Source organism: Streptopelia decaocto, assembly GCF_964273445.1.
Source record: "Streptopelia decaocto genome assembly, chromosome: 1".
In the NCBI taxonomy this organism is placed as follows: Eukaryota; Metazoa; Chordata; class Aves; order Columbiformes; family Columbidae; genus Streptopelia; species Streptopelia decaocto.
In genome coordinates, this window is record NC_138663.1 from 57,162,069 (window position 1) to 57,181,493 (window position 19,425).

Here is a 19,425-nt window from a genome sequence, read left to right on the forward strand (position 1 = left end):
CAGTGCACGTTTTCGTTTTTTCTTCCAAATCTAGCCCAGGGAAGTCACCCCCTTCCACTGTCTCTGCCTGTTCCCGTTGCTCTTTTAATGATCTCAAGGTCTCTAGCAACAAGTGCCATGTCATTAACAGTTCAGTCTCCATTTATTGCTACAAACGACTTTTTATATAGTCTCCTGGTTTTGTTAAAAACAAGTTTCTCTTTTAGTGAATTTTCCTTTCAGCTAAAGTCTTCTTACTAACTGCACTTTTCTGAAAACTAGATACATGTTTTGGTAGACATAGCAATGGAATGCAAGGTCACTGATAAGGATGCACGTCCCGCGAGAGGGGTAAGCAGTGAACTGAATAGGTGACCAAAACTGACCAACTAGGTATTCCATCCCATTCACATGATACTTCATATAAAAGTGGGAGATCACGAGGATCCCGTCCCTTTTCCCTATGGCCGACTGTCACGGAGGCACCCCGAGGTTAGTTTAAGGGACAACAGGGTCCAAAACAACTTTCATTAAACCAGTGAGAAAGAGGGTTTTAGCACTCCAAAAGTGACTTGAATACAGGTTCAGATATCAGTTGAGGAAAATTATTAAGGGGCAGCAACTAATACAACAGGAGGTCCACAGTGTCCATACACATTGCTTCACCAAAAACAATGCCGGAGCCGCCCCTGAGCCCGGGAAGAGTACACACTTGCCTGGACACCGTGTGGGATTATTTTAAAGGGATACATGTACTCGTATTGAGTACGGAAAGTGTACACTCGCAATCCTGCGAGGGTAAATTTATACTACACTCGCAATCCTGCCAGGAGAAATACACGTGCAAAGGTACACAGAATATTACACGTGCTTATGTGGAGGAAAATACACTCACGATTATGCGAGGAAATAATTTATACATGTGCTCGTATTGAGCACAGAAAATACGCGTGCAAATGTGCATGGAAAGTTACATGTGCTTATGTGGAAGCACGGGAGGAAAATACGCCCGCGATTATGCGAGGATTAATTTTACACCTGCTCGTATGGAGCACGGAAAGTACACGTGCAAATGTGCACGGAAAGTAGATACACTCACAACCCTGCAACGAGAAATTTTACTCACACATGTGGCGGCAAGGCAAGCGGAGTCTCCATCCCGGGGGGGCTCTCGGCGGCAGCATCTGGCTCGTAACTCCAAGAGATCCGCGACAAAGGGGGTGGAGTCTCAACGAGAATCCCGTTTTATAGCCTGATCAGATCTGACTGTAGGCATTCCAGAAGCTTCTCTGCACCCCCACCCTGGCTGTGGGGTGCCTCTGAAGCCTCCAAATATCCCCCACACTGGCCGCGGGCGCTCAGCGGCTCCCTGGCGCCTCGGCACTCCCTTCTCCTAACCGCCCTGGCCAGGGTGCTCTGGGGCCAAACAAAAGAAGCTGTTAGCCTCAAGTAGCAGAGAGAAAGGGAGGTGTACCTACTCCTTCCATATCGAAGGAGGGAGGGGGAGAGAGGGGGATTTGCATTCTGCATCACCTACATCTGGAGAGAACCCTGTGAGTCATCCCTGTGAACTGAGGCCTAGTGACAGACTGAATCCAGTTCCAGCTCGCTGCAAAATCCAGTCCAGGACTTCTGGGTGCAGGCTCTGATGCTGCTGGAGCAGTGCTGATCTCTGCCAGGACTTTCAAGATTGGTTTTGTATATTTTGTATTATTTTCTCTATTCTATTAGTAGCATTAGTAAAGCATTTTTAATTTTTCCCAACTCTTTCTCTCTGTCCTTCTTTTGCCTTCCAATCGCCTGTCCTTAGTGGGAAGAGGCGGGGCTAAAAGCAAGGGGTGGGAAGGAAGAGGGGATTAACAAAACATCTGCCACGGTTTATTGTCACCCTGCAATCAAACCTTGACATATAGTCTTTACCAGCTCATGTGTCTTTTTGCTATTGGTTACAGGCTGCATATCATTGGCTAATTTTGCTATCGTCAATGTTACTCTTTTACTCCCTTCTTTCTCACGGGTACATCTTAATATCTTCAAGGTCAATCTCTGTTCCCACATCCTCTGTCAGGGAATCCATGGACTCACCGTAGTCCCCCACACTGCTTCTTTTTATGATTTCTGCTGCTGTTACTTCAACACCAGACTTATTCCCTGCTGCTACAGGATCCTGTTGAGTAATAAGTCAAAGGACAGCCACGTAAGGACTCCACTGGCTACTCCTTTGCTCTTATGCATAAATATTTCAGAAGGCTTGGAGTTATTCAGCAACCACATTGCTGGAGCAAAAGCTAAAGCTTCTTTGATAGCTTGGAAAGTCCTGTTTTTCTGGACTCTAATGTATAGGCTCTACTTCTAGCTTCTGTTAGTGGCTTACTTAACCTCCCCCAGTCCCAGTATCCAGGGACTGCAGTATATCCTACTGTGTTGAGACCACCAGCACCATAGACCCGCAGCTGAAGCAAGAAGAACCCTAGGCCACTCTGCTGCTGAAAGAGGTGAAGCTGTGGAGTTCCCAGCATACAAAAGGTCCTTTCTCCATTATATCTTTCACATCAGAGCTCTGGGCTTCCGGCAGAGATATGGCCGGTGCTGCAAGCAGCTTGAACTCACAACAGTATTGCCAGTCAAAAATACACATGCACCTTGGTAGTAAACCAGGAACCTGCAATAAGAAACAAAGACAGTGCTGGTAGCCTCAAGAGAGTGGCTGTCCCCTCAAATGCCTGCAGGGGACAAGGGCTGCCTGCAAGGGACAGTCCCTGTAGCCTGGTCCCACCAGGCCCCTGCCCGTCCCACCACAGGACGGTCTCCCTGTGACCCTGGTTCACAATGGGACTCACGTGTGGTTGAAGCTGCTGCCGTCCACCCACTCCAGGTGCCCATCCTGTCTGTGCAGCCCAACCCAGTAATCAATGTTGCCCTTGAGGCGCAAGAGAAAATCCTGGAAAGAGAGAAGCCAACAGTCAGGAGCTGCTGCTGCCCCAGAGTGTCCCTGTCCCAGCCCCACTGAGCTCCATGAGGGAGGACACACACCCTGGGCTCCACACTGTACCCTGTGCCTCCCTCCCTCTGAAGCCACAGGCCAGAACTGCATCTCTGTCCCTAGAAGCACCTCCAATCTCCCAGCACCAATCCTGAGGTCTGCACCCAACCCAGACCCACCACATTGCCCCAGTAGCCCCTCACTCACCATTTCCCACTCCCTCTTGATCACAGCCAGTGAAGCCCCCAGCGAGGAGCACCGCTCCTGGCTCCACTCCCAGGTCCCCTCCTCTCTCGAGAGGTAGTAGCAGACATTGCGGTACCCAACCCAGTCATCAGGACAGCCCAGCACCGCAGCTGCACTCGCTCCATCTCTTCCTGCTGGAGAGGGAAAGGGAGAAGGTCAGAGGACTCTGCTTCACAGGGACCAGGGAACACAGCTCCATGGGGCAGGGAAGGGGGCAGTCCCAAACTCCTCCCACGGGGATCCCCCATTTGCTGCCAGGGACCCACAGGGAGAGACACCCCAGGGGTTAACAGACTGCCCCAGGGCACAGCTGGGGGTGTCCCTGCCCCTCCCCAGCACCTCTGGACAGGGTAGGGGAACAGCCAGCCTGAGGGTCTGACCCCACCAGCCTTGGCCTCACACATCAACACCTGCCCCAGCCCGGAGGGGAAGGAGCCGCATCCAGCCTGGTGGCACACACGGCTCTGTGCTGAGGGGCCGCACAGAGGCAGCTGCTGCTCCCTTACCTGACAGCACAGCAACAGCCGCTGCCAAAGACAGGACCAAAGCCACGGGCACAGCCAGCACCACGACATACAATGGATGGGGCATGGACCGCTCACCTGGAGGAGGAAAAAAACACCAGCAGTGAGGAACCGTGCTCTCCCAGAACGGACTTGGCCCTCACATCCCCACCACCCCCAACACCAGCTACCCAGGGAAGGCAGAAGGGACCCTCCAGCCTGTTTTATGCCCCCCCAACAGCTGGAAGAAGCCTCACTCTTGACAAACCCAGTCCTCATGGGGTGACACTCCCACAGGGACACTGTGCCCTCCCGACAGGCCACAGGGGTGGCCCTGTACTTACTCAGAAGTCTTCTGCTCGTTCTCTTCCCAGGCAGCTCTTGCTTCAGGGATGCCCCTCTGTACTGGGGATCCAGGCATTCCTCCGTGTTCCCATCATTGTCACAGACTCTGTTCTTCTCCCCTTGTCCCAAAGGCAAATGAGATGGGGAATCTCTGTGCTTGTCACAAGCACAATCTTGTGTCCAAAACATCTTATCCGCTCCCAAAGCCTGTTTCCAGCCAACCTTGGTATATGGGAATTGCACAAGAATGGCAAGGAGGTTAATTGTAAATACGCTCAAGCGACTTTAGCTGTGGTGTAGAAAAGGCACATACATCACACTAATTGTTTTACTGACCTTGTGTGCTTGACAAGTAGAACCTGTGTTTTAGATAACATAGGCCTGTGAGAAACTCTAAGGCACCTATCACTATACCTGAGACTCCTGCTTTGTGAGAAAGCAGAGGCTGCACCTGCTTGAAGCCTTGAAATAACTCTCTTCTACCAGGGCTGAACTCTGCAGCGGCTGCGTCACCACTTGTGTCACCTCTGCCCAGTAGCTTAAGTGCTGCTTCAGAGATCCCCTGGTAGAGAGGTTACTAAAATAAAACTTGCTCTTTGCAAATACATTCATGGTCTCTGGCTCTTCTTGCGATGTGCCTGCATTGATTCACACACTTGGACACAGTTTTATGAACACAGCTGTTATCTTCATATTGTGAGACTGCAGAGAACATCATAGCGATGCAATAGGAATATTTAATTCTGTTGCCTGACAGCTGTCACAACTGATTTAAAGTATCAGCCATGGGTTGAAATCATCCAGCACACATCTGGACTAGCCAAGTAGACTCACTCACCCGCTTGGCTGTGCTGGCAACAGAGGGGGAAGAGGAGAAATGGGAGCACCTACTAGAATGGGTGCACATTAAGCATGGTCACTCAGGTCTCAGAGACTTTCTTGAAGCTGGGAGTAGAGGATGGCCCGTTACCCAAGGACTATGTAGCACAGCAATTTTTGCCTGATTCCTATGACATATTAGAATAGGGAAACACCTTTGCGAGATCCTCTGCTCCACCTGTGGGATGGGAAAGTACTACGGGAAACCTGGCAGGCTGGTTACATAGGACCTTTTAGAGATCAGAAGGGAAACGATACGTGCTTGTTGGGGTGGAAGCAGTATCAGGATTTGTCCAGGCTAGAGCAGTGACATGGGCAACCAGGGAAAATACAGTGTAAAAGTTGAAACTGTGGTTTAGTTTCTTATCAAAACCCAAATCAATTCAATCATATAACAGCAGCCCCTGCACTGCCAGGGTGGTCCAGGAGTGAGCAAAAACTGAGGGAATACAGCAGATGTTTTATACCCCTCACTATCCCCAAGCAAACAGGATAGTAGAAAGAACAAATGGTCTGTTAAAATGTTTTCTGAAACCCCGTGATCCTGGATGGTCTGTGCAACTCTCAGAAGCTATGACCAAAATAAACAACAGCTGGGGAGTTAACAGATGTCCACGAATTACTGCATTTTCCTCAAAGTCTCCATCTATACTTCCTGGGGTGAAAGAAACTAGAGACCTCATAAATCTCCTCCATTATCCTGGACAACCAGTCCTGGTTGAACTCCCCAATGTGGAACAAGTCCCCCTGGTACCAAACACCCCTTTTCAGTAAGTATACCTGGGTGGCCACTGATGCCTGTGGCAGGGAGCATAAAATCAATACTAGGTGGATTGTTCCCTCTTCTTAAAGCCAGTTTGATGAAGGATCGTGTTTTTCCTTTTTATTTCCTTGCAGGGGGAAGGGGAAAGAAATTTATCTTTGTCTGTCAAAAGTGTATGCTTTATCAGGGCACATGTTTAGTTTTAAGCCTCCACTTTGTGGCTTTGACTGTTAGTTTGATCATACTTTTAGGATGTATATGTCATCTTGGTTTTGGTTCTGGGTGGTTTCCTACCTTTTCCCCTCTACCAATCAAGGAGAGGAAAGAGTGGAAACAATAATTCTCCAAACCTTGCATGGAAATTGATTCAGGGATTTATGAGAGTTTGGAAGCACACCGATCAGGGAATATGTACGAGCAATGGATGAGATTATTTTGTTACCCCACTGAATGGAACTCTTGATCTACCAACAAAATCAGACTTCAGGGATTCCCTATGTTCATTTGCCCGCCAAGTGGGACTGGGACCTGAAGGATGGTACAATGGGCTCCATTCAGTAGAGAGCAGACTCTCTACTAACAGAGGGTTATCATGACACCTTTTTTCGGTATGAAGTCCCGAACATTATCCTGGGACTAAATGGCACCTATTTCATTGTGTATATTTTGAGGGACAATTTTGAGGAAAGAAGGATTAACACCTCCCACCCACAATTAAATTCTACCTTTGAGATATCCCAAATTGGGGCTTCATGAGCCATTGTGTTCCAAAATGTGTCAGTCCTCCAGGGAGACAACTATACCTTGCTTAGTTCCATTTTTCCTTTTGATGCCTTTTTCCATCCTCTTAAGCAGTCCATTATGAGGCTCATTATTTGAATATAATTTACCCATGGTGTACATAACTTCCCCACAGACTAGTATCAGAACAAAGGGATTTATCTGACATTCAATGGATGTGGTCACAAGTAAACCCTATTTTGAAGCCCTGAAGATATGATATCATGTAAAGAAAATGGAGTTTGCAAAATATTGAATCTAATTGAGGGAGAATGTTGTATTACTATGCATAATGCCACTGCCTCTATAGAAGAAGCTTGTGTCAAGATGAAAGACATTGCTGACCAGATTTCTAAACTATTCCAATTGCTCCAGTCAACAAAGTGGGTTGAGGAACTCTCACCCAGATCCTGGTTTACCTCTCTTTTGCATTCTTTAGGACTCACTGGGTGTGGAAAATGGTTAGTGCAAATTGGAATAAACCTGTTAATTGGATTAGTGCTTTCGATGGTAGGCATAGCCATTGCTAAGTGTATGATTACTCAATTTCCTCTACCTCTTACAATGATAGAATAAGAACAGTTTGGGTTGGAAGGCACATTCAAAGGTCATCTAGTCCAACCTCCCTGCCATGAGCAGGGACATCTTCAACTAGATCAGGTTGCTCAGAGCCCCATCCAGCCTGGCCTGGAATGTCTCCAGGGATGGGGCATCTACCACCTCTCTGGGCAACCTGGGCCAGTGTTTCACTACCCACATTGTAAAAAATGTCTTCCTCATGTCCGGCCTGAATCTCTTTTAGTTTAAAACCATTTAGTTTAAAACCATTACCCCTTGTCCTATTGCAATGGCCCTGCTAAAAAGTCTGTCCCCATCTTTCTTACAGGTCCCTTTTAAGTACTGAAAGGCCACAGTAAGGTCTCCCTGGACCCTTTTCTTCTCTAGGCTGAATAACCTCAACTCTCACAGCCTGTCCTCATAGGAGAGAACTTCCAGCCCTCTGATCATTTTGTGATCTCTTCTGGCCCCTCTCCAACAGGTCCATGTCCTTCCTGTGCTGAGGGCTCCAGAGCAGAGGGGCAGAATCACCTCCCTCGACGTGCTGGTCACACTCCTTTTGACGCAGCCCAAGACATGACTGGCCTTCTAGACCACAAGCCCATATTGTTGGCTCATGTCCAATCTTTCATCCATCAGTACCCCCAAGTGCTTCTCCACAGGGCTGCTCTCAATCCCTTCATCCCCCAGCCTGTATTCATACCAGGAGTTGCCCCAACACAGGTGCAGGACCTTGCACTTGGTCAAATTGAACCTCATGAGATTCACATGGGCCCACTTCTCGAGCTTGTCCAGGTCCCTCTGGATAGCATCCTGTCCTTCAGACATGTCAACTGTGCCACTCAGCTTGGTGTCATCCGCAGACTTGCTCAGGGTTCACTCAGTCCCTCTGTCTACATCATTGATGAAGATATTACGTAGCACTGGTCCCAGTACAGACCTGTGAGGGACAGTGTTGGAAAGTAAAAATGTGGGAAAGCAAGATGTGCAGTCCCAGCCACCTGGATGATAAAGGAAGATCAATACTAACATGACCATCTAGACGGTCAAAGAAATAATACTAACACAATCAGATCATAATAAAATATAAAGGGCCTTGGACATATTGTGTTGAAGTATGTTTCTCATAATTATAAAGAGTTTTAGCCCAGACGCGTGAGAATGGTATCTTGGGTTGGATAACCGCCCCCAAGTGCATGGGATGTGTGAATGTCCTTGGGCCTGGTCTGTGAATGAGTGGAAAAACTAGTGAGACAAACATCACATGAGCTTAGTGTGTTTTTAATAACAATTAGTGGAAAAACATCTTATGTAAACATCTTAGTTCAGGCCCGTACCTGTAAATCCTATAAATTGTCAACGGTGAATAGAGAAATCGGCCTAGGCCAGCTCTCTGCTTGGCCAGGCTCTGTGCTTTTTTTCAGAACAAGATCTCTGTCTCTGTGTGAATCTCTGTCTGCGTCCCAGTATGCGTCGTTCCTAATCACCGCACATGGTGCCCCATGTGATTGTGTGACCCCTAGAGGCTCTTCGTCAAGCAGTGTGTTTGGCGGCGACCACACAATCCGACGGGTGAGTAAATTTTATTTCTAGCTACATTAATCCTTACGGTATACATAGGGACAAGCAGTCCTTGTTGAATGAGAGAGCTGCAGAATTGCGTTAGTATGGGGCAAACCGCTCATCAGGAACAGAAATTGTATTTGCAGGCTTTGCTGCAGATATTACGTTCTTTGCGTATCGTATTTCTGAGAAGCAGGTAGCTTCGCTCCTGGTATGGGAGAGAGAGAATTGTGCTTGGTTTCCAAGTGAGGGGACGTTTGACAGAAAAATTTGGAAACAGGTCGGAGAACATCTACACACACAAAAGAATTCAGGTTTTGCAGTTCCCGATAGTTTGCATATTACTTGGAGATTTGTGTAGTCTGCGCTATCGCAGTTGCAGTCGGCAGAGCACATAATGCAATGGCAAATGGGGAGGATGACCAGAAAAACACAAATAAACAGGTTGCTAATGATTTGAGTCTTGACAGCACTAATCCTTTTGAGTCAGGCTCTGTAGATCTCGAAAAAGAGTCAGTTCTGTATCCATCATTAATGCCATCACAGCCATGTAAAGATACGGCAGGAACTTGTGAAGAGCTGGGTCAGAAGTCTTAAACTTTGCCCTCAGCACCTCCTTTGCCTGATTTTAATGATGCTTATACAGCACCCAGTAACCCCCCCTTCATGACTAAGACAGCAGAACACAAAGGGGTGATGCAAAAATGCCTGAAAAGGCTATGGAGCACGGCTATTTTTCTTTCACCTTCCCAGTTATTTACAAACCACAACAACCACCAGAACATGATGCAATACCTTATACAATGGTTAAGGAGCTAAAAAAATCTGTGCAAGAGAATGGATTACATAGTTCTTTTACAATGGGGGTCGTTGAAGGTATTGGTGCCACGTACATAATAACTCCATGGGATTGGAAATTGCTTGCTAAAACAATTTTGACACCAACGCAATATTCTGTGTGGCAATTAGAGTATTGAGATCTTGTGATTGAACAGGTCCTGGAAAATTTGTCATCAGGAGCAGGGATAAATCAGGATATGTTGCTAGGAACTGGGCAGTATATCACTCCACAGGCACAGGCTGGGCTTCCGCGGCAAGTTTTTGAGCAGGCAACTTGCATTGCTATTACAGCGTGGAGTCAGATCCCAGAGGCAGGGCAGCACGTAAGCTCGTTTGCAACGATAAGACAAGGACCGCAGAGTCTTATATAAGCTTTGTTGATAGAATGCAAACCGCTATAGCAAGACAGGTTGAAAATGAAGATGCAGCAAAAGTTATACTGCTGCAACTGGCATATGACAATGCTAACTCTGACTGCCAGGCTGCTTTGTTGTCAGTGAACGGTAAAGCCACTGATATCATGCAATACATTAAGGCTTGTCAGAATATAGGGACTGAGACATTTCGGGCTTCGGTATTAGCAGCCGCATTGTCTCAGCTCAGCATAAATCAAGCGAGTCTTAAGTGCTTTATTTGCGGTAATGAGGGTCATGTCAGTCAAAACTGTCCTCAAAAGCGCTATAAAACACCAAGAGAATGCTCACCGTGGTTGTGCCCCCGCTGTCAGAAAGGATATCACTGGAGTAATTCTTGCAAATCTCAGTTTCATAGATCAGGGAAACCCCTGCCAGGAAATGGCAAGAGGGGCGCGAAACCCGGTGCCCCGCAATCCAAGAGGGTTCAGAATCCAACTTCCCAGCCGCAGAACAATCTCTCCCCCAGAGCAGCAACAGTATCGCAATCCGGCGCACAGTCTATGATCTTGCCCCTGCAACAGCAGGCAGTGCCAGGTTGGATTTGGCAACTGCAACAGAATTGTTAATTACAGACTCCCGGGCATATACAGTAGTTACCTCTGTATGGAGACCTTTACCTAATAGATTTTTTTGATTGATTGTTGGATGCTCTAGTGTTAGTGTACAGGGTATATTTGTCCTTACTGGTATAACTGACGCAGACTGTCTCAGAGAGATTAAAATCATGGTCACAGCGACTCGGATTCCCTGCAAAATTCTAGCTAATCAGAGAACTGCACAACTGTTGCTTTTGCTGTACTGGGTCCCTCAGCTACAGCTGGATGAGGTGATTCTGGTTTTGGGCGTTCTGGCCAACCACAAGTATTGTGGTCCCAGGAGATTACTATGCAGCAACCTGTGCTTACTGTTTCAATTCAGGGCAGACCTTATACAGGGCTAGTGGATACTGATGCTGATGTTTCTATCATTTCTAAACAACAATGCCCAGAAAACTGGCCCCTGGAAGTAGCTATGGCCACAATTGTTGGAATTGGAGGAAGTCAAACACCTATGAGAAGTGCTCGGGTATTGCAGGTTGTTGGCCCAGATAGAGTTTCAGCTTGGATTCAGCCGCATATTGTACAGACTGTTATCAACCTTTGTGGTAGGGATTTGCTACAGCAATGGCATGTTACTTTAACCACTGCAGACACAAATTTACCTTAAGGGTCGCTGATCTAAAACCCCTGCTCAAACTTACTTGGTTGTCAGATAGGCCGTTTTGGGTTGACCAGTGGCCCTTGAAAAGGGAAAAATTGCTCCAGACTCATTCACTAGTTCAAGAACAGCTGCAGGCAGGACACATAGTACCTCCCACAAGTCCATGGAATACTCCAATTTTTGTTATCCTGAAAAAATCAGGGAAATGGCGTTTGCTACAAGATTTACATGCAATTAATGCAGTAATGCAATCTATGGGAGCCTTACAACCTGGTGTCCCAAATCCCACTATGCTGCCTAGTAATTGGACACTACAGATCATTGATTTAAAGGACTGATTTTTTACCATTCCACTACATCCTGACGATTGTCAGTATTTTGCTTTCTCAGTTCCCGGCATTAACAATGCTCAGCCTATGCAGCATTTTCAGTGGACGGTTTTACCTCAGGGTATGATGAATAGCCCCAAAATTTGCCAGCTTGTTGTGAGTACCGCTCTGCACCCTACACGTGAGGTATTTACAGAGCCTATAATATATCATCACATGGACAACATTTTAGTTTGTGCTGAACAATTTGATTATCTCCAGGGGGCGGTAACACACTTACTTCAAGCTCTGAAACTTCATGGCTTACAAGTTGCACAGGAAAAAGTGCAGACTGTGCCTCCTTGGAAATACTTGGGCTGGATTTTAACAGAAACTATGATCAGACCCCAGCCTTTGACAATTAATAATGACATTAAGACACTGAATGATTTACAGAAATTGATGGGTACAAATAACTGGGTACGACCCATGCTTGGAGTTTCTAACCATGAACTCCAGCATCTGTTTAATTTGCTAAAGGGAGATTTGGATTTAACATCTCCTCACACTTTAACTCCACAGGCACAGAGAGAATTAAAGCTGGCAGCACACGAAATTACAAACTTACAGGCTGACCACATTTGGTTGGATTTGCAGATTTGCCTATTTGTAGCTACAACACAGAAACAACCTGTGGCTATTGTGGGACAGCATGATGAGAATGCAAACAGACTGATATACTTGGAGTAGATTTTTTTGCCCAGTTCTTTCCATAAAACTATTACTCAGCCCCTGGAATTGATTGTTTCTCTGATAAAAAAATGCAGAGAATGGATCCAGGCTTTAGTGGGCTGTGATCCATCTGTCATACATGTACCTTTCATGAAATCAGATTTTTATTTTTTTTATTTGCAATCTATGTCCTTGCAAATTGCGCTAGCTGATTTTCTTAGCAGCATAGCTTTCGGAATGCCTAAATGTAAATTGCTGCAGAATCCGCATGTCTTTGATATCAGAACACAGACCGTACTTGTATTTGGTCGTATCCCAAATGCTCACACAGTTTTTGTTGATGGTTCAGGGAAGTCTCATAAAGCTGTAGTGGTCTGTCGTGAAGATAACGATTGGCATCATTCTGTTAAAATTGTTGAAGGTTCAACCCAACTAGCCGAACTTGGCGGAGTTTTGCATGCCTTAGAGCTTTTTAGGGAGGAGCCTCTAAATTTGGTTTGTGATTCTCAGTACATAGTCAAGGTCCTACAGTGCATCCCCTCCGCTTTTCTTAAAGAAATGTCACACCAGCAGCTCTTTGATATGTATGTATCATTGCAAACTGCATTACAGCTTTGCAAACACCCACTGTTTGTTACTCATATACGCTCTCATACAACTTTACCAGGTCCCATAAGTGAAGGTAATGCAGTTGCGGATTCTTATACTGTAACTACAGTCCACTTCCAGTCTGCCAGGGCTTCACATGCTTTCTTCCATCAGAATGCTGCTGCCTTAAAAAAGATGTTTGGTCTCACTCTCAAGCAAGCGAGAGACATAGTACGCTCTTGCCCGGAATGTCAAGGTGTGATTACAAGCTCGCCCTCCCTTGGAGTTAACCCTCGCGGGCTCTCAGCTAATGCCATTTGGCAGTCTGATGTTACACGTTTCATCTTTTGGCCGTTTGAAATATGTACCTGTTTCTACAGATACTTTTTCAGGTATGCTTTGTGCACCTGCGCATAGAAGTGAGAAAAGCAGAGATGTTCAGCGTCACTGGACCTGCTGTTTTTCTATTCTGGGAGTGCCACAACAGATTAAAACTGACAATGGTCCTGGATATACTGCTAGATCCACACAATATTTTTTACAGCAATGGAGTGTTTCACATGTCACAGGTATTCCACATTCTCCCACTGGACAGGCTATCATTGAATGAGCACATTCCACACTGAAACAGATGTTATTAAAACAAAAAAGGGGGGGAATATGACAGCTCAAGAACAATTAGACAATGCAGCATATACCAAAGGTTTTATACCAGGATCCCCTGCACAACAGTCAGTGGCAAGGGCCTGTAGAACTCATCACCTGGGGGAAGGGGTATGCTTGTGTTCTTCCTCCAAAAGGACCAAAGTGGCTTCCTGCGAAATATGTTAAATCTTTCTACGAGCTGGATAAACACGATGCAGGACCCAGTACCAGAGATGCAGCGCCTGTCCCTGCAGCACAGGGTAATGAAGAAACAGAAGAGACCAAAGAAGGAGGCCAGTGATGTTACCCGGGGACAGCTAAAAAGTTACAGCAAAACCTTTTAACAATTGTTTGTCAGAGAAGTTCTGTCTGTTTTATCAGTGATGGGGGAATGAAGATGTAGTTCAGAGTAATTTGGCTTTTGTTTCCATTCTGGGTCTTAATGCGTAAGGTATCTAAAGTAACCATAGAAGATGTCTTGAGCTTGTAAATTAGAAGTATTAGCATATCAGAATTGTATAGATTACTAACTGGTAAAATAAATCTTTCCATGCATTTGTTTTCCTTATTAGGATAACTGACCAGCTTTCTCCAATATTTGTAATTGTTGTATTATTCTGTTCTACTGTAGGTTGATTTGCAACAAGAAAATGACATATAAGGTATGATGATCCACAGTGGGCATTCAAACTCACTGACAGAACGCCCCCTTTTGACTTTGGAGGCAGGAGGTGACTGCAGCACCACTCCAAAGTAGTTTGTCAGATGAGTGTGGTCACGGAATGGATTGTGTGGCAGTTGCACAAGCCCCTGAAATCTGGAGCTTTCAATGAGGAGGTTGATGGCTCTTTAGCACCTTCTGTGCCCCACTGTGCCTGTCCCCACATATATACACCTAGAATGGTACCAAGGTGTTGTCAGTCAGTTTCACATTTACCAACTGATGGGTCAGGAGGGGTAGAACCCTCAGTCAATTGACAGGGTCCTTAAGAAAGGAGGTGCCCAGACTAGCTGAGAAGCTTCTGGACTACGTTGTAATGCCCACAGTCACATCTGGCCAAACAACGAAAAGGGGTTCCCACCAAAGACCCCCTTTGAGTGGTCTTCTCAGAGCTAATCGCCGCAGGACAGCACTTGTTACAATGTCCATCCGGACACTGTGTCATTGACTGCTATTCTCTGGATGAGACCACCCAGCCAATTCCTCATCCATTGAACAGTCCATCCATCAAATCCATACCTCTCCAACTTAGAGAAGGATGTTGTGGCAGACCATGTCAAAGGCTTTACAGAAGTCCAGATAGAGGACATATGCAGCCCTTCCTTTGTCCACTGACATAGTTACTCCATTGTAGAAGGCCACTGGGTTGGTCAGGCAGGACTTGCCCTTAGTGAAGCCATGCTGGCTTTCCTGAATCACCTCCCTGTCCTCCATGTGCCACAGCACAGCTTCTAGGAAGATCTGTTCCATGATCTTCTCAGGCACAGAGGTGGGGCTGACAGGTCAGTAGTTCCCAGAGTCCTCCTTTCTACCCTTTTTAAAAATGGGTGCAATACCTCCCTTTTTCCAGTCATCAGGAACTTCACCCAACTGCTGTGACTTCTCACATATCATGGAGAGTGGCTTGGCAACTACATCAGCCAATTCCCTCAGGACTCTGGGATGCACCTTATCAGATCCCATAGACTTACGGATATTCAGGTTCCTCAAGCGGTGGGAGGTACTTTGCTCCCCCAATCTCTGTCTTGCAGTTCTTCTCTCTTTACACTTTCTGTTTGCTACGTAAGAATCACAACCCTAGAAAATGACCTCCAAGAAGAAGCCAAGACGTCTGTTTAAGCCACTGGGTGGAGAAAATGGTTGAATGCAAAGACGACTACAATCAACAAGGCAAAACAAGTGTTTAAGTCACAGGGTGGTGTGATGGACATACTATGCACCTTGTTATGCCTTAAACAATTGTTTTTGCAACTTCTAGAAGGAAGAGAGAAGTTCTGCGGAGGCAGGACGGTATCACTTCCTTAAGGCCCAACCGTATTCTTTGCAAGACGAAGGCACCGACCTTTGAGATAAAGGCATTAACCATGCCTGCACAAAAGCAGGGTCATACAGCAGTTACAACAGGCTAGCAGGAATTACAAATCACCAGCTACTCCTAGAGGACCAACTACCTCACTTCTGGAGCAATCTCTTTAACTGGCATGAGAAGCGAGCAGAGGGAGGACATGAGCCACTCTCTCCTATCTCGCATTCAAATGGACTAAAGTATTTAAACCCTGCCACTGGGACACTGGTTGCGTTGTGTTGCATTGCATCACACCCACTACCCTGAGAACTAGAGAGAGAGTCAGCGTTGCTTGATTGACCAACCTTTGGAGTGGTGAAATCTTTCTTCTGATATCCATCTCTCTTTTTCTTTCTCTCTCTAACTTTATTCTGGGCACATAAAGGTAACACCATTGTGAGTATTGTCATAGAAATCTTGTTAAGTTTTGTGATATAGTTACAGACTTTTGCCAAGCCACTATTCACTGTAATTCCACTGAGTTTTAAGTAAAATCATTATTTAAATGAACCTCTCAAGTAATTGTCATTACTCCCAGGTACCACACAGAGTATTTAAAAGCTAAGCTTGCCCTCACCCCACTGAGTGGGACAGGACAGCCCCTCCATACTGATGACCCAGGGGCTGCTCCACATTACTGACACTGTCACTGTCACAGACTTTGTTCTTCACCCCTTGTCCCAAAGGCAAATGAGAGAGTAAATCTCTTTGCTTTTCACAAGTATGACCTTGTGTTCAAGGCATCATATCCACTGCCACAGCCTGTTTCCAGCCAAGCCTGAATGCAGTTTTATGACCACAGCTGTTACCTTTGTATTGGGAGATTGCAGAGAACTTGAACTTGATGATGATGCAGTAGATCAGGATGTTTAATTCTGCTGCCTGACAGCTGTCACAACTGACTTACAAGGTCAGCTGTGTCCCTGCAGTGATATGCAGGCTTGGAAAGGTGTTGCCAGCACAACCCTGCCCTGTTCCTGCTCTGCCTGTGACACCGCGGCCAGTTCCCAGCACCTGCGGACACAAACAGAGGGTCAGTGAGATCAGGGATCAGCCCTTGGCCCTCAGCACCCTCCCCACCACCCTGCACATACCCTGCCCAGACTGGCCATGAGGCACTTGCTGGCTGGGAGCATCAACCTTCCCACCACTCACCCCTCCTGCTTCACCTCCAGCAGGGTCCCAGGCACAGGAATAAGGGTGTCCAGGGTCCCCCAAAACATCTGCTGAACCCTCCTCCACTCATCCCATCACCACCAGCCCCAGCACCCCAAGCTGGGAATAACACCTTGAACCTTTCGAGACACCAAGGGGCTGGAAACGGGGGGAATGGGATGAAGGAGGCCTGAGCAAAGGTGCTGTGGGGTACTTAGGAGAAAGACTGAAGTCAGGGCATGGGAGGGAGCAAAGCAGATCTAGGAGGAACTGAAACACACCTACAACTAATATTTCTTCCCCCATTTATCTGGCATAGCCCTGGCCTCACAGATCACGTCGGAAACCAAAACTTGCACCTATCGGAGCACAAGCTCCCTGCCCTGTCCATGCAAATACCAACAACAGCAAACCACCAGCTGCTGGCAAAGAGGACTGCAGAGCTGGCACAGCTTGGCCAAGGACTGTGAACGCCAGAGTTGCTCCCGTGGGCTTGTGCCTGCAGCTCCTGCCCTGGCAAGCACTTCCAGCACGGGCTCTGAAGCGCTTACATAATAATAATTGTTTGTCTTTGGACAACAGGGCGCTGCCTTGTAGGAAAAACAGAAAGGGCTCCTCCCCTAACGTCTCCCTTCCCCCCCCCCGCCCCGAGAGAGATGAGAGGCTTGTGGAGTTGGGGGTCCTGAAGCAGCAGGTTCTACTGCCCGGGAAAACCCAGGCAGGCGCAGTCCCGCCCGGGAATCCACCTACCGAGCGCCGGGGCCAGCGGGAACGGAGGAGCCCAACAGACCGAGCCCAAGCGCGGCTGGGAAAGCCCAGGAAGCCGCTGCCAGTGAGTCACCCACACAATGTGCGCTGACTCCTACGGGGCTACGGGCTGGAGCCCCTCAGCAGCTCCGGCACTGGGAAGCTGGAGAAAGGCCAAAGAGAAGAAAATCTCTACAAGATCCCTTCTGTCCGACAGAGAAAGGAGAATTAGCCACAGCTGCTGGGAAACAGGCTCCCCCTTCCGAGCCTGGACACACCAACCCCTGCTGAGGGGACAGCGGGAACCCACGAGCAGCTGCTCCTTCCCGGGCCCCAGAGAAAGGGGCGACACGGAGAGCCCGCCAGGCTCTCCTCACCACAGCTCCCCTCACCCTCTCCCCCGAGTGACCGAACGGAGGTCCCTACCTGGGTTACTCCCGTCGCCGAGCTCAGAGAGCTCCCGGACCTCCGCCCTTAAACATACCAGGTTGTTATTGTCCTTCGTCTCTCACAGCCCGCTCAGCGCTCTGGCCATTCAGAGCGCAAGAATCAGGAGTGACGGTGGAGGCAGCCAATCGGAGCGAAGCGCTTACTTTTAAACCCTCCTTAACTTTATGAAGCTGTATTGTTTCACATTCTACGTTGCAACGCAGTTGGGGTGGTGAAATTTTATTGGAGGTTTTAGTATTAAAGAAAACAAATTGGGAGGGCAACCCTAAAAAAGAAAGATTTGGCTTCTTCGGAGCTTGGAGCTGCAGGTGAGGGATAAAGGATCCCTTTGGACAACCCCAGCATCTGCTTCTCCGACATGGCTTTGGAACACTGCCAGCATTGTTGAGAATTGATTACAGCAAGGCAGAAGCCAGGGACACCGGGGTCAACAGACAAGCAGCAAGAATAATAAAGAAAACGTGTGGCTTTGCAAGGTTTAGATGATTAGTAATCGTTAGCAGGGAAGTTAGTTGTAAGTAACATCACAGTTTTGTTAAATAAACGTTCTTGACCCTAGATTTCCTGTAGCATAGTCTCAGATGCCTATGCTTAAAAGCAAATTTAATCAAAAGACAAAATAAAGAAATAAATTGAAAGGTACAGCAAAGAAACAGCCTGGACTGGGTGCCTCTCAAGGGGAGAGACCCAAAGACAAAAGAGGCTTGGGCTTTTCAACCCTCACAGTCTGTGCACCTGCTCTTCACATGATACCCCGGCAACTTTTGGTCCAGTGGTAGTTCTGGGTATGGAGGCTTCTTGGTTTCTTATGGGATGCCTGGTGGGATGTGGCTGCAGGGACTGTCTCTTGCAGGCAGCCCTTGTCCCCTCTAGGCACTTATGGGGAGAGCTGCTTCCCTAAGGGTACTGACAGTGTCATTGCTTATTCTTGCAGGATCACTTTGAAGGGCTGAGAGTCTTGTTTCTTGCTGAATTACCGTAATCTCTGGAGTTCAAACTGTTTCCAGACCCATCATTATCTCTGCAGCAAGGCTCAAGCTCTGATGTCAAATAGTTGACGGGGAGAAAGGACCTCAGGTGCCTGAGGGGACAGCTGCTCCCTTGAGGGTACAAGTAGTGTCTTTGCTTATTCCTGCAGGATCTCACTGCAGGGCCAAGAGTCTTGTTTCTGGCTGAACAACCATAATCTCTGGAGTCTGAGCTGCGCAGAGCCCAGGCATTGTCTCTGCAGCAAGGACTGGTCTCTGATGGGAGCCAATTGACAGAAATGGGTGGAGAAAGCACCTTGTCCACATTAGGAACTACACAGCTTCGCCTCTTCCAGCAGCACAGAGTGGCAGGGGATCTTCTTCCCTCAACTGCAGGTCTGTGGTGCTGCTGGCCTCAGCAACATCTCACTGCCAGGTCTGATGGTGAGGAACCTGCAGGAGGGTGTTGCAGAACGCTGACATGTGGCTGTGTGGACTGGGGCCTCAAGCACAGAATTGTTTTCTTTCTCCTGGGAACACCCCAGCATTCATCTTACTTTTCTAACGATTCACCTCTATCTGCTTTTGCACCATGGTGATGAAGCTGAAGTTGCTGCTGCCAGATGAGATGGGTACGGAGAGCCTGGCTGAGGTCCCTGGCCCTTTGCCAGAGTGTGAAGTGGACTTTGTGTGGCACACATGACTAGGGCA

General features: G+C 47.4%; 1 protein-coding gene across 5 annotated transcripts; it reads right to left on the bottom strand.

The window, feature by feature from the left end:
* Window positions 1–1,045: 1,045 nt before the first annotated feature.
* Window positions 1,046–17,815, bottom strand: LOC309442295 (early activation antigen CD69-like). Of its 5 annotated transcripts, none has more exons than XM_082058031.1 (8): window positions 17,723–17,815; window positions 16,204–16,408; window positions 4,056–4,278; window positions 3,715–3,810; window positions 3,170–3,342; window positions 2,820–2,920; window positions 2,622–2,641; window positions 1,046–1,804 (listed from the first exon to the last, which is right to left on the bottom strand). In XM_082058031.1, the coding sequence occupies exons 3-8, from the start codon at window positions 4,243–4,245 to the stop codon at window positions 1,716–1,718; spliced, it is 669 nt and encodes a 222-aa protein (XP_081914157.1). In that variant the 5' UTR covers window positions 4,246–4,278; window positions 16,204–16,408; window positions 17,723–17,815; the 3' UTR covers window positions 1,046–1,715. The 5 variants fall into 5 exon arrangements, with proteins under 5 accessions (XP_081914157.1, XP_081914159.1, XP_081914158.1 ...); XM_082058032.1 differs by lacking the exon at window positions 1,046–1,804 and adding an exon at window positions 1,836–2,146; XM_082058033.1 differs by lacking the exon at window positions 2,622–2,641 and having other exon boundaries at window positions 1,771–1,804.
* Window positions 17,816–19,425: the final 1,610 nt, after the last annotated feature.